The sequence below is a fragment of the Epinephelus moara genome, chromosome 18, assembly GCF_006386435.1.
Source record: "Epinephelus moara isolate mb chromosome 18, YSFRI_EMoa_1.0, whole genome shotgun sequence".
Lineage (NCBI taxonomy): Eukaryota > Metazoa > Chordata > Actinopteri > Perciformes > Serranidae > Epinephelus > Epinephelus moara.
In genome coordinates this window covers 37,368,071-37,380,643 of record NC_065523.1, presented here as the reverse complement: position 1 = coordinate 37,380,643, position 12,573 = coordinate 37,368,071, and the positions used below count along the sequence as shown (strand labels likewise).

Here is a 12,573-nt window from a genome sequence, read left to right as displayed (position 1 = left end):
CTGCAGGAAGGAATTTTCGTACCATCGGAGAACTTCAAGCCTGAAATATCACCTCAACACAAAGCATTTAGCAGCGAACCAGGAGGTCCAAGCTAGCACAGCCTCTGATGCTAATGCTAACAGCCAGCCTCATCAAGCCACTCAGTCTACCTGTGACCGACTCACTAACTCCTTTACAGAATGGACTGCAGACCAGTTTCAATGGTAGAGGACACCAGACACAGCCTTGATGGCCAAAAAGTTCAGTTTTAGTCTCATCTGACCAGAGTACCTTCCTCTGTATGTTTGAGGATACTCCAACATACTGCCTTATTTTTTTCTTTAAGCATTTTCCTGCCACTCTCCCATAAAGCTCAGCTCTGTGGAGTGTACGGCTCATAGAGATATTACAGACTGATACTCTGATCTCCACAGTAGAGCTGCACAGCTCCTTCAGAGTTATATTTGGCCTCTTGGTTGCTCCTCTGATTAAAGCCCTTCTTGCAACAAGCATGCCTGAAAGTGAAATTATTCCCGACTCCTTGGTGGTTCCAAAAAGAGGAGCAGCTTCAGTAGTGTGGAATAAACTTTTCCTTCTCTTAGCGCTCAGAGGGAACTCATTCAGCGGCTCCTCTGGCAGCAGCACAGCGTCTCTCCCTCTCCTCTCTGATTCTGTCACAAACCTTTGGTGATGGAAACCTACGTGAATAAACTCCATATATGTGACTGTGTCATAACAGCCTGTCACAGGTTACAGCCTGATGGTTAGAGGAGAAATGGCAGAGCATAAAAACAGAGAAGGAAATCAGCTGTTGATTTATATATATAGATCCCAGGGGACATGTTTGTATTTGGGAGCTGTTTAAATGTGTAATTTGTTGAACTATTAATATTGTGACAGAATCTGAATCTCACTCTGAGTTACTGTTGTTGTTCACAAACTAAAGAAATGAAACATCATTTTAGTTTTTACTGAAGATTTGAAGCAAACTGTGAAACTATATCAATTATTAGCTGCAATTCTATTTTCTTAAATTAATAAAATATGTACAGATTTTATACTAATTTGTCATATCAGCAAGAATATTGTTTTGGCAAAAATACCCTGAAATATCAGGATATTATTTTAGGGCCATATCGTCCACCCGTATATTTAATAGTGGATTTAATGGTACTCTATGGGATGTTCAAAGTTTGGGATATTTTTTATAACCCATCCCTGATCTGTATTTCCCAGCATCTTTGTCTCTTACCTGTTTGGAGAGCTCCTTGATCTTCATAGTGTTGCTTGCCCGGTGGTGTTGACTCTGAGGCCGATCACAACAGGTGTGTGTATACTGAGATCATGTGACATCTGGCTCACCCACAGGTGGATCTTATTTAACTAATTATGTGGCTTCTGAAGGGGAAGGATGAGGCGTCATAGCAGAGGGGGTGAAAACATAAACATGCACCACGTTTTAGTTTTGTATTCTGTAGAGTTATTTAAAACTTAAAAAAAAAAAAATCAATTTAACTTAGTTAATTTGGAGTATTTTGTGCAGGTCTGTTACATAAAATCAAATTTAAAATCCATGTAAATTCCAGGTTGTAAGGCAACAAAATAGAAAGCATACCAAGAGGAGTGAATACTTTGACAAGGCACCATGTATATGACATATATACATGATATATATGACCTTTAACACATGGTTAGATCACCTCTTCCTCCTCAGTTAGGGTAGAAAACACACACACACACACACACACACACACACACATCCAAAGTAAGAGATCAGTAACATTTCCCGTCTTTGTTTCTTGTTCAACGTATTTTATGTTTATTAATTAATGCTGACAGACAGGTACTGGTTCAGACAAACATGGTGGCGTCAACTGAAGAACAGAACCAGGCAGAGAAGGAAATCTGTTTCAGACCAGAGACGCACTCAAAGATCAGCGTACACACCGTCAGATTGTCCCGCTCACACTGTTTGGCACCGCTCCGTCCATGCTCGTTCATCTAGCACAACACATGACACCTCTCTCTAACGATATCAGTAAAGAAGCTAAGGGTTAATATTATTAAAAAGGACTGAAACTGCTCCAAAATGCCGTGAAAGTTAAGCAAAAGCAGATGGAAAATGCAAACAAGTTTCCTGTGGAGCTTTTGTTTCCACTTTTAAACCTTTTCCAGTTTTTTTTTTTCCCCCTCAAGTTTCTTAAACATTGCATCACAACACATTATGAGCCTGTTTACACCTGGTTTTAACATACGTCTCAGGTTATCCAATCACAAGTAGACAGCACATGTGAGGAGGTGGTCTTGAACTCATTTGACCACATATCTTTTGTAGTGCAAACGCCAGTGTGTCCTGATCGTGGACGTATGTGGATTCAGTGTTGGAGGCGGGGCCCTGGTCATCCCTAGGAAACAAGCGGTCAGCTGGAGACGCATGATCGACACAGGTGTGAACGGCGATGTGTCTCAACTGTCCACTTGTGTTCGGGTCACTAAAACACACGTTAATACCAGGTGAAAACAAGAGTCAACACAAGCTTACATTATCAGGTATCTGTTCCTCTACTTCTGTCTGCTCTGGCTGTGAAGTGTTTAAAGACTGGTTACCATGGTTACAGGACAGAATCTGCCAGTTGTCAAGGAGACTTACAAGAAAGTACAATGGTCTGTTCACAAACTCTGTTTACATTCAGTGTTACCAAAATGCACTGTGAGGTCTGACAAACATCCTCTCACTCTCAGCTATGATTATCCTGAACCTTTAAAGCAAGGCACTAAACCCTCTGATTTCCAGCAGCCGCTCAGAGACCGCCGGGGGCAAAATGTGAAGCAGGAGGAAGTAGTTTGGTCACTATTTAAAGGTCCAGTGTGAAGGACTTTAGCGGTATTTAGCGGTGAGGTTGCAGAACTGAAACTTCTCCTGCATGCTGCCCAGTTCAGACCAAAAATTCATGACGAGATGAGTTGAAACAAGCGACTACTTGCTGTATTACGTTTCAAGTATCTCAGGGTCTTGTTCACAAGTGAAGGTAGAAAAGAGTGTGAGATGGATCGGCAGTTTGGTACAGCGTCTGCAGTGATGCAGGGGCTGTACCTGACTGTCGTGGGAGAGAGGGAGCTGAGCCAGAAGGCAAAGCTTTCAATTTACTCGTCCATCTCTGTCCCAACCCTCACCTATGGTCATGAGCTCTGGGTAGTGACCGAAAGAATGAGATCATGGATACAAGTGGCTGAAATGAGTTTCCTCTGAGACCCAGAACACGCTGGAGGGATTACATATCTCATCTGGTCTTGGAACGCCTCGAGGTCCTCCAGGAGGAGCTGGAAAGCCTTGCTTTGGAGAGAGACGTCTGGAATGCTTTGCTAGGCCTGCTGCTGCCACGACCTAGCTTCGGATAAGTGGTTGAAAATGGATGGATGGACCATCAGCCGGTTTGAGTCGAGCTCAGATGGCCAGTTCACACTGCTGCAACTTCTCTCTGCAACGTCCTAAAACGGTTTCATCTTGTTGCAAATCTTTGGTCTGAACTGGGCGTGCTAAGTGCGCAGGAGAACGACAGTGGCAGACACAGAAACCTGAAGGGCCCTATCTAGAGCCAGTGTTTAATTTGTCTGTTCCTGTAGAAACAATATGGCAGACTCCGTGGATGAGGAACCGCTCCATATGTAGATATAAACAGCTTGTTCTAAGGTAACAAAACCACATTTTTTTCCCAGCTGATTGTACACTATTGAAAACATAATTAAGAATATTATGTTCCGTATTTGCTGATACGTCCTCCTGAATCCGACACACTGGACCTTTAAAATATGAGCAGTAAAGACGAACCACTGGGAGAAAGACAATCTGTCTACAATCTGTAACAACAGTTAAATGCTGCGGTGCTACAATCTGTCAGTCCTCCAACATGGCAGCCTCTCGTCACTGTATTCACGGGCAAACACTCTTTAAACACTTGTTCTGTTTCTTTAATGCAGGCATGGGCAGACATGATGGGTAACAACAGTGATAGTCAGCGAGCACACGTCAGAAGGCTTCGTGAAGGCAAAAGCAGCATGTTAACCAAGAAAAAGTCATAACAAGGCAAAGTGATCACTTCCTGTGTCGAGACATGAAACAACCCAAAGTGACCAGGACTGGATTTGGTGATTAAACAGCAACTGTACAGCTCACATTGGTCCGACACAGAGATGAAACTGTAATAAAAATACTTACGAAATAAAAATACCCAAGTGAGTCGCTTATGGCTGATTTTCATTCCTCTAAAAAAACAAACAAAAAAAGCTTTCAGAGAGTCTTGTTCCTGTCCGACAGGACGACAATGTAAATATACTGCATGTTCTGAACAAATACTTGGTGTCTTTAAAAATGATTCAATCTTACATGAAAACCACCGTAAACTGTGAGTCTGTTGCCGAACTCAAACATACTTATGACGTCTATTCCCCAACAATTCTTGAGTTGAGCGATACACAAGCTTCGAAAATATAACACTCATGACTTCCTGTCGGTCAAAGGTGAAGGTCGGGAGCTGGTACAGATTCAGACGCTCGCATACAGGGACAGATTGGTTGACATAAGAGAAAATACCTTATTTTAAAGGCGTGCCTGTACGACACAAAACCAGAGGAAGCTGGTCTCTGTGGCTGTGGTCAAATTGTCTTTGTTGCTTTGGCTGGGCTCAGACGACAGGATGCTATCAAGGTTATCTTGCCAGAGGGAGCATGAATGCACCACCTCCTGTCATCTCATGGAGAAGCTGATGTCAACAAAACAGAAGCTGTGTCTCAGTTCAGGGGTCGCAGCCTTCGAGGCTGCATTGAAGACCGATTGCGTCACATTGGCGCGACCAAGGCCGTCCAATTTTGAAGGCTCCTTCAAATGCGGCTGAGAAATGTAGCCTTCTTTACCATAATTTGGAGGATGCAACAGATGAATCCTTCGTGGCCCAGCCTATCCCAAGATGCACTGTGATAATTATATATTAGGTTAGCTAACGGTTAACTGTTGTTAATATTACTATTAGCTGGTTTACCTGAGAACAGCCCATCAGCATGAAATATATCAAACAGCAGTGTGTCCAAAGGTGAATCACCTCCTCAAGTATTAAATAAAAATATATTTAAATATAATAACAATCTCTGGGTCCATGATTTTGGGCTAACGAACTTACTAGCTTACTCCTTACTCAAGCGCAGCTAGTTGGTCGGTAAGAGTAACTCCAACGGGTCGGGGCGAGATCACCTTGTGATGTAACCAGGTAATCCTCCTCAGACCAGACCGTCCTATTTTGGAAACCTTTTGGTTTGGCTGATGTGGTCTTCAAAGGACGTGGCCAACGTCAACCACCAAGGCCGCGTCCTTCAAAGGCTGCAGCCCCTGAATTGAGACACAGCTACATGCTGACGTGGTGCAAAAACTTGCTGTAAGGGCTTTACAGTGAGAAGCAGAAGACTAAACGAGTCGGGGTGAGGAAAATAGTTGACCCAGGTTGAAGCTAAGATTTTAACTGTCACTTTTAATAGCTTTCAATAGCAGTGTGCTAGCTAACGTTAGCCACAAGGGCTAGAATGTTTACTGTTGCTTGGCGACACTGTCAGCTGCTCCGTACTGACGTGATAAATTCATAATCAATCATTTGTTTTCTGTAACCTGTGACCAGAGTCCTCCTTTGTTTGTCGGAGCCCCACACTGCTGTAGTCTGAGCCCGGCTGTGGGAAGGTTCCTAACTGGGTGAAATGACCCTGAATCTAAGTATCTAAGGCCACACCCACACTATTATCCACGCACATTAGTGTGGAGGGCGCCACAGGAAGCAGCCATGAGAAGAGCTGTGTGAAATCTCTAAGTGCAAAGGAAAGGTGCCTCGATGCTTCCTTTGTTATCTCCTTTAGCATAGGGTACACTGGACCATCCTTTACCCAAAGGAAAGGAAGTAATGCCGTCCCATGATTCTTTGCTGCGGCAGCATTTAAAGTGTCCCTGTTGTAAGTGCAGTCAGATTCTCTTCGCACTGTGGTCCTTTTCGTAGGTCCTTTTAATTCTCCTTCACCTCTTGACGTCTTCTATCGAGGTCAAGGAAAAGTGTTTCAAGAAGAGACAAAGGACGTCGATGTGCCATGACAGCTTGGACGTGCAACACAAGATCTGAATTTTCACGAAGCAGAGCTGCTTTTGTGGAATTTTCTCTGTGTTTGCAAGATGACACACAAACAAAGTATTCTTTTAATATTTTATACTATTAATACGAGTCTACAGCAACACTAGTGGCTCTATCAAGGTGATGCTTTCAGTTCAGTGCTAACGTTAGCATGCTAACAAGCTCACAGTGATGGTATTAACATGCTGATGTTTAGCAGGCACAATGTTCAACATCGTAGATTAGCGTGTTAGCATGCTAACATTTGCTAAATAGCACTTAATACACTGTGCTCTGCCTCCTTGTCTCCTCTGTCCTTCTGCCTGTGACCTGGAAATCGATATCAGCCCCCATCGTGAAGGATAATTCCCGAAAAGCATCTAAAGGAGAGAGGAGGCTTGCCGGAGGAGCTATGAGCAAGGATGCACAGGTGTATCCTTTGTGGAAGTCTTTTTGCCACCTGTGATGAATTAAGGAGGCGTGACACACATCATATTAATTGACGGTGCTTTTAAATAACGGTCCTGGACCACGCATGTCACCTTTCGTTAAACCCCTGTTGCCTCGACTCATCTCTCCTCACATCTCTTCCTTGCCTCCTCTGCTTGCATCTCAGATGGGAGGAGAGGAGGCGAGGAAAGGTATCAAGGATGTACAAGATATGAGCAAGGATGCACAGGTGTATCCTTTGTGGAAATCTTTTCGCCACCTGTGATGAATAAAGAAGGTGTGAAACGTAAATGGCAGTCTAGGAGCACGCTTGTCACATTCTGTTAAATCCCTTCTGTTAAATACTTCGACTCCTCTCTCCTCACGTCTCTTCCTCGAGGCGAGGAAAGGAACTGAGGATGTACAAACTGAGAGATGAGAGGAGGGGCTGGTACAGCTGAGGCCGATGAGATGATTTGCTTGTAAACAAAGTATCCGACAAACTAAAAGTTTCACCAGTAGATGGTGCTGGAGGGACACACACAGGATCACTGACGTTAAATCACAATTCATCCTCGGACTCTCTGTGAACCATCGATGTTTGTAAAAAGTTGCATTGATCACTGATAAGTATCCTAATCACACTGTCGGCTGTTTGTAATAATCAGAGCTCGCCAGCAAGCTGGATTATCTTGATAAAAACATACACCAACTGATAATAATCACCACAGTGAATGTGACAGTGACATGAAAGCAGCAAAACACTATTTGCCCGTTTAAACTTTGTATAAGTTACTTGAGTGTGAACGCTGTCTCACTCAGCACCATTTTGCCGCCCACATGCAAATATGAACCTCATATTTGGAACGTCAAACAGCCACTACTGGATAATAAAATCAGAAATGTTAAATATATATTCATATCATATAAACAGAAACTGTGTAGTATGGGCAGATGTCAAATAAAGACGATTCTGCATTTGCCGATTTGAAAGTGACTCAAATTCCCGTCTCTGGTGGAGAATATTTTCAGCATCTGACCCAAAGAGCATTTTCTTGACAAGCATTACCATCTCTGACGTCGCCTCAAGTGTTTGCAACTTCTCCGAATTCGTCTGTCCAAAAACAAAAAATGTATGCCGCTGAACCTGAACCTCCGTAGCTTCTTAGATTCCCGAAAAGAACATCTGACCTTTAACAACAGCAACACCTACCCATATTCAGACTACATCAGGCATGTATCACTTAAGTTCATTTCCTACAGTCATAACACTGACACTGGGACCTTCTACTCGTCTCCTAACACAAGAGATGTGGAGTGTGTTTACATGCACACAGTTCTCTGAATAACACTGTCGCTCATATCCACGTGGAGTTTAACAAACATTTCTTAGAGGAAAAACTAACCCGATGTGTTAGCATGTTAGCAAGGACTCATCAGCTGGTTGGAAAATACGAATACTGATTGGAATATCAATAAAAATATGATTGGCAACAACGTCATGAATACTGTATTTTACGCCTTTACGCAGTCAGTAGGATATGTTAGCATATGTGTTACAGGACTTAAAAAATTCAGAGACTAGCTAACTTAGACAACTAGCTATGACTGATAAACTGACTATGTTATAGATATGTTATTATTATTATCATTATTTTTATTTATTTATTTATTTATATCAATGGAAAAAAGGGAATTAAAACCATATAAAGTCAGACAGATAGATTTAAAATAAAAAAAATTAAAAAATCAGTGCTACACATTAAGTGTAAATTTTAACATTAAGTATTCAGCAGTTGCATTTTACAATTAGGACATCAGTTACTTATAAAATAAATGTATTAATTTTGGCATTTCTTGGCTTCCATAGCAGCCTACATTATTGATCTATTTTAACTCGTAAGAGGAAATGATTTATAAATTCCCAAGATATGTTTGAGGTAATTTGGATACAGTAGTACTGTAAAATGGTTTGTCCACCAGAGAACACTGACAGATTTATTTTTCTACTGTAAAATGTTTAGTACATATTTGTGTCATTGTTCTTTAATAATCAATATTAAGCATCCTTAATAGAAATACTGATGTATATATGTTAAAAAAAGACAATTCTCCAACAGCTGCTTCAACTATCCAGTAACATTCAATAATTTTTGGCACTTTAGTTACACTCACATGTGTTTACCTCGACTAATGACATTATTTGTAGAGCAGTTTTGCCTCCAGGAAATGTTTGAACAACTGACACTTTATGGTGCACCTCCAGTTTCCCATGCAGCCTGGGCTCATGAAACTGTGCAGTGAGTGCAGGTGGACGTTGTGCACAAAAATCCTCAGAATACCAGTGTATTCAAACTCACATATTCACGGGCAAATTCACAAAGAAGGAACTGCGGCTGCTGTTTTTACTGTGAATTGCGCATCATTTGAAACCGCTATCTGCCCCTCAAGGTCCGATTCACAGATATTGTGATAAACACTTTACAGTGCAAACACGTCTGTAAAGTTTTGCAGCTGACTGCAATTTGATGTTTAAATCAAAAGTACAAATGTTGCCTTTGAGCCAGTAACAGCAGGGCGAGCGATGGCAGAGAGAAAAAGAATAGTCACATTGTCAGACGCTGAGTTATGGGTCCTGACCGACGAGGTGCAGAGGAGTTCCTCAAAAGTTCACAGAAATTTAAATGTGACAAAGAGAAACCATGTTTGGGATTTACCTCCAACTCTCTGAAGACTCTAATAATTCCACTGTAACGGCTGCACTGATCTTTGTGAATTAGACTGTTTTTGCGATTAGGCTCATCTGCAGAGGAGAGAGACAGTTTTTCTCCAAATGTATGTATGATACCTAATTTCAACATGTGGCCTTTGTGGGTGCATATGGCCCTTTGCAGGTGCATCTGGCCCTTTGCAGGTGCATCTGGCCCTTTGCGGGTGCCTTAGCGGGGGCATATGACCCTTGGCGAGTGCCTTTGCAGGTGCCTTCGCCGGTGCATCTGGCCCTTTGCAGGTGCATATGACCCTTTGCGAGTGCCTTTGCAGGTGCATATGACCCTTTGCGGGTGCATATGGTCCTTTGCAGGTGCCTTTGCAGGTGCATCTGGCCCTTTGCGGGTGCATATGACCCTTTGCGGGTGCATATGACCCTTTGTGGGTGCCTTAGCCGGTGCATCTGGCCCTTTGCGGGTGCCTTCGCCGGTGCATCTGGCCCTTTGCAGGTGCATATGACCCTTTGCAGGTGCCTTAGCCGGTACATCTGGCCCTTTGTAGGTGCATCTGGCCCTTTGCAGGTGCCTTCACCGGTGCATCTGGCCCTTTGTAGGTGCATATGACCCTTTGCGGGTGCCTTAGCCGGTGCATCTGGCCCTTTGCGGGTGCCTTAGCCGGTGCATCTGGCCCTTTGCAGGTACCTTTGCGGGTGCATTAGACCCTTTGCGGGTGCCTTTGCGGGTGCATATGACCCTTTGCAGGTGCATCTGGCCCTTTGCAGGTGCCTTTGCGGGTGCATCCGGCCCTTGGTGGGTGCATTGACAATTACATTGAGTTTCTTTTTGTCTTATTTCTGCAGGTTTAGTTGCTGCAAAAGCCACGCAATCCTTCTGTGAACTCGCCCATGAGTTTTGTTTAATGATAAGAGTAGATTTCTGCAAACCCTGCACCAACTAAAGAACTTAATACATGACTATCCTGAACACCAGGATGTTGGTGTGCATGTAAACCCACAGATACTGTAGTAAACACCAACAAATATACACCATTAGAAGCACACATTAGACTATTCACACCCTGTTTGCCATTGATGTCGATAGAAAAGAGATGAAACAGACTGATTCTGGACTACTAAACCATTTCGTAGTCATGCGCTCATTGCACTGCCTTACTCTCGGATATCAGACCCACTTAAATTGCTTAAGCCATTTAAACACTTTTAAATACATGTATTGAATATATACAAACAGTATGCCACCACAGTTCAGACCTGAAAGCACGCCTCTGCCTGATTCCTTCCATCGCTTGCAGAGAGTTAGGCTAGAAAAGAGAAACCAAAGGCTTGGGTGGGCGTTCTGCTATGTCAAAGTTTTTGTCCCAAATCAGAAATTTGTCGGCCATCTTGTTTTGTTGTTTTTTTATTATGCAACTATCAGCAGGTTGTGGCTATTTCCTTTCAAAAGTTTTTGTTTTGTCTTTAAAAATGCGGTGGCCATTTCTCCATGTAGTTTTTGATTCGAATGCCTTGCGACAGAAAACACATTTGTCCTCTTCACAAGAATCCAGTCCGGTCCCGAACAAAAAAAGGAAAGGTTCAGCAACCACCTGGTTCAGAAGTAGTATAACAACAATCAAGCGATGTCCTTTCTTGTTCGGTTTTATTCTGTGTTGACGCCCTCTGTCGCTCTATAAAGCACTTTGTGACGAGCCTGTTCAATAAAAGCGCTTCTTTAAAATGAATTTGAATCCGGGTAGTATACTGTTACTGAAGAGAGGAGAAGCCAACACAGATCATCCATAAATAAAGCACAGGTTGTTGAATGTGGTTTCCGTGTTGATTGCCAAGCCGGTTGCCAGGAAGACACACAAGGAGGATTGTGGGTATTACAGAGGGAGCATTCTGGGATTGGTTATTGACTGACAGAGCTGTAAGCTGCTGGCAGATGTCAGATGAGAGGCTGTTTCTTTCCTCTTTGAATGTCGCCCTCCTACTCCTCTCTTTTACAGTTGCCATCCCAGTTGTTTTTTTTTTGTTTTTTTTACCCACTACCTGTCCGTGCAGTAAATGGTTGATTGGAATAAAATACAGCCCAGGTCAGGATGAAGGCAGAGCTCCTCCTCTTCCAGTCACAGACAGGAGGGAGGAAGTAGCAGCAGTCTAGGAGGGTTTGGGGGTCTTCAGGGCATCCACTTTGGTCTCCAAGTCTGTAATCTGATAAAACAACAACATCAGAGTGGGAGAGTGAGTTTTGTGTTTTGCATATTGACGTAATTTCTGAAATCATCTTTAAAGTTTCTTAAAAACACAATCTCTCGTTTTTTGGGGACACAGCTATAAATCATTTTGAACCATCCCCATTACATGATGTTGCTCCTCACAGCCATACATCTACCTGTGTTGTGATTAAAATGCAAAGCATTAGGCAACACTTTGTTTTTGACTTGTTGTCGTTGCCCTGGTTACCCAGTGTTTGGGATAGAGACACTAGGAGAAGACTGGCAGGAACAAATGGTCCTGAGGGAGTTTATCAACCATTCCTCATGGGACTCTATAAACTGTTTTCAATGTGCCAGCCTGCAACATTTGCTATATGTAAAAATAAGAGAACCAAAGGAGGACCAAGGATGGAGCCTTGGGGAACACCACAGGTCAGTGGGGCCACTGAAGGGGGAATGTCTCTGGTGAAAAAAGTCTGTCGACATTTGTGATTTTAACCAGTCTGATGCAGTATCCCTGAAGCCAACACATTTTTCAACATTATTAAAAAATTGCATGTTCATCAGTTTTAGTTGAGCTACGATCAGGTAGAATTGAAACTGAACAATCAACAGCTTTTGCGGTAAGTAGGGGGCTCACTGGTTACTTAAATAAAACAAAACATGTACTGCAACGGTCTTTTACAAAACTACTCCAGATTAAATTAAAGGAGGACTGACGCCTCGTCACTTGGGACCTGTCCTGTTAAGGTGAGTACTTTACTGACCTTTTCCTGCAGGTTGTCCGCCTCCTCTTTGTGTGTTGCCTCACTCTCTTCCTGTGCTCGACGCTGAGCCGTCTCCTTCTTCAGGTATTCAATCTCCCTGCAACACACAGACACACACGTTTTAAGACCCCCTGCAATGAAAATCAACCGCGCCAAAGGAAGCACGCATCTACTCATGAGAGAGGATGAGAGGCTCGTGCTAACATGAGATGTAGAGATTAATGGCTGAGCTGTAACGTCAGCTAGCTCATTGGTGCTAGGTGAGCTAGCAATAGGTGCACTCTTCTTTCTGCGCAGTGATACGGATGGAGGGTGTAGCTTGGTAGAAAGA

General features: G+C 43.0%; 1 protein-coding gene across 1 annotated transcript in view; it reads right to left on the bottom strand.

Moving 5' to 3' along the window:
• Positions 1-1,771: 1,771 nt before the first annotated feature.
• Positions 1,772-12,573, bottom strand: part of LOC126405549 (neurabin-2-like) — a 51,969-nt gene continuing 41,167 nt past the window's right edge. The window contains exons 14-15 of the mRNA XM_050069324.1: positions 12,243-12,339; positions 1,772-11,470 (exon numbers count right to left, since the gene is read on the bottom strand). Coding sequence (XP_049925281.1) covers positions 11,417-11,470; positions 12,243-12,339 — 151 coding nt within the window. The 3' untranslated portion in view covers positions 1,772-11,416. The remainder of the gene's footprint in view (positions 11,471-12,242; positions 12,340-12,573) is intronic.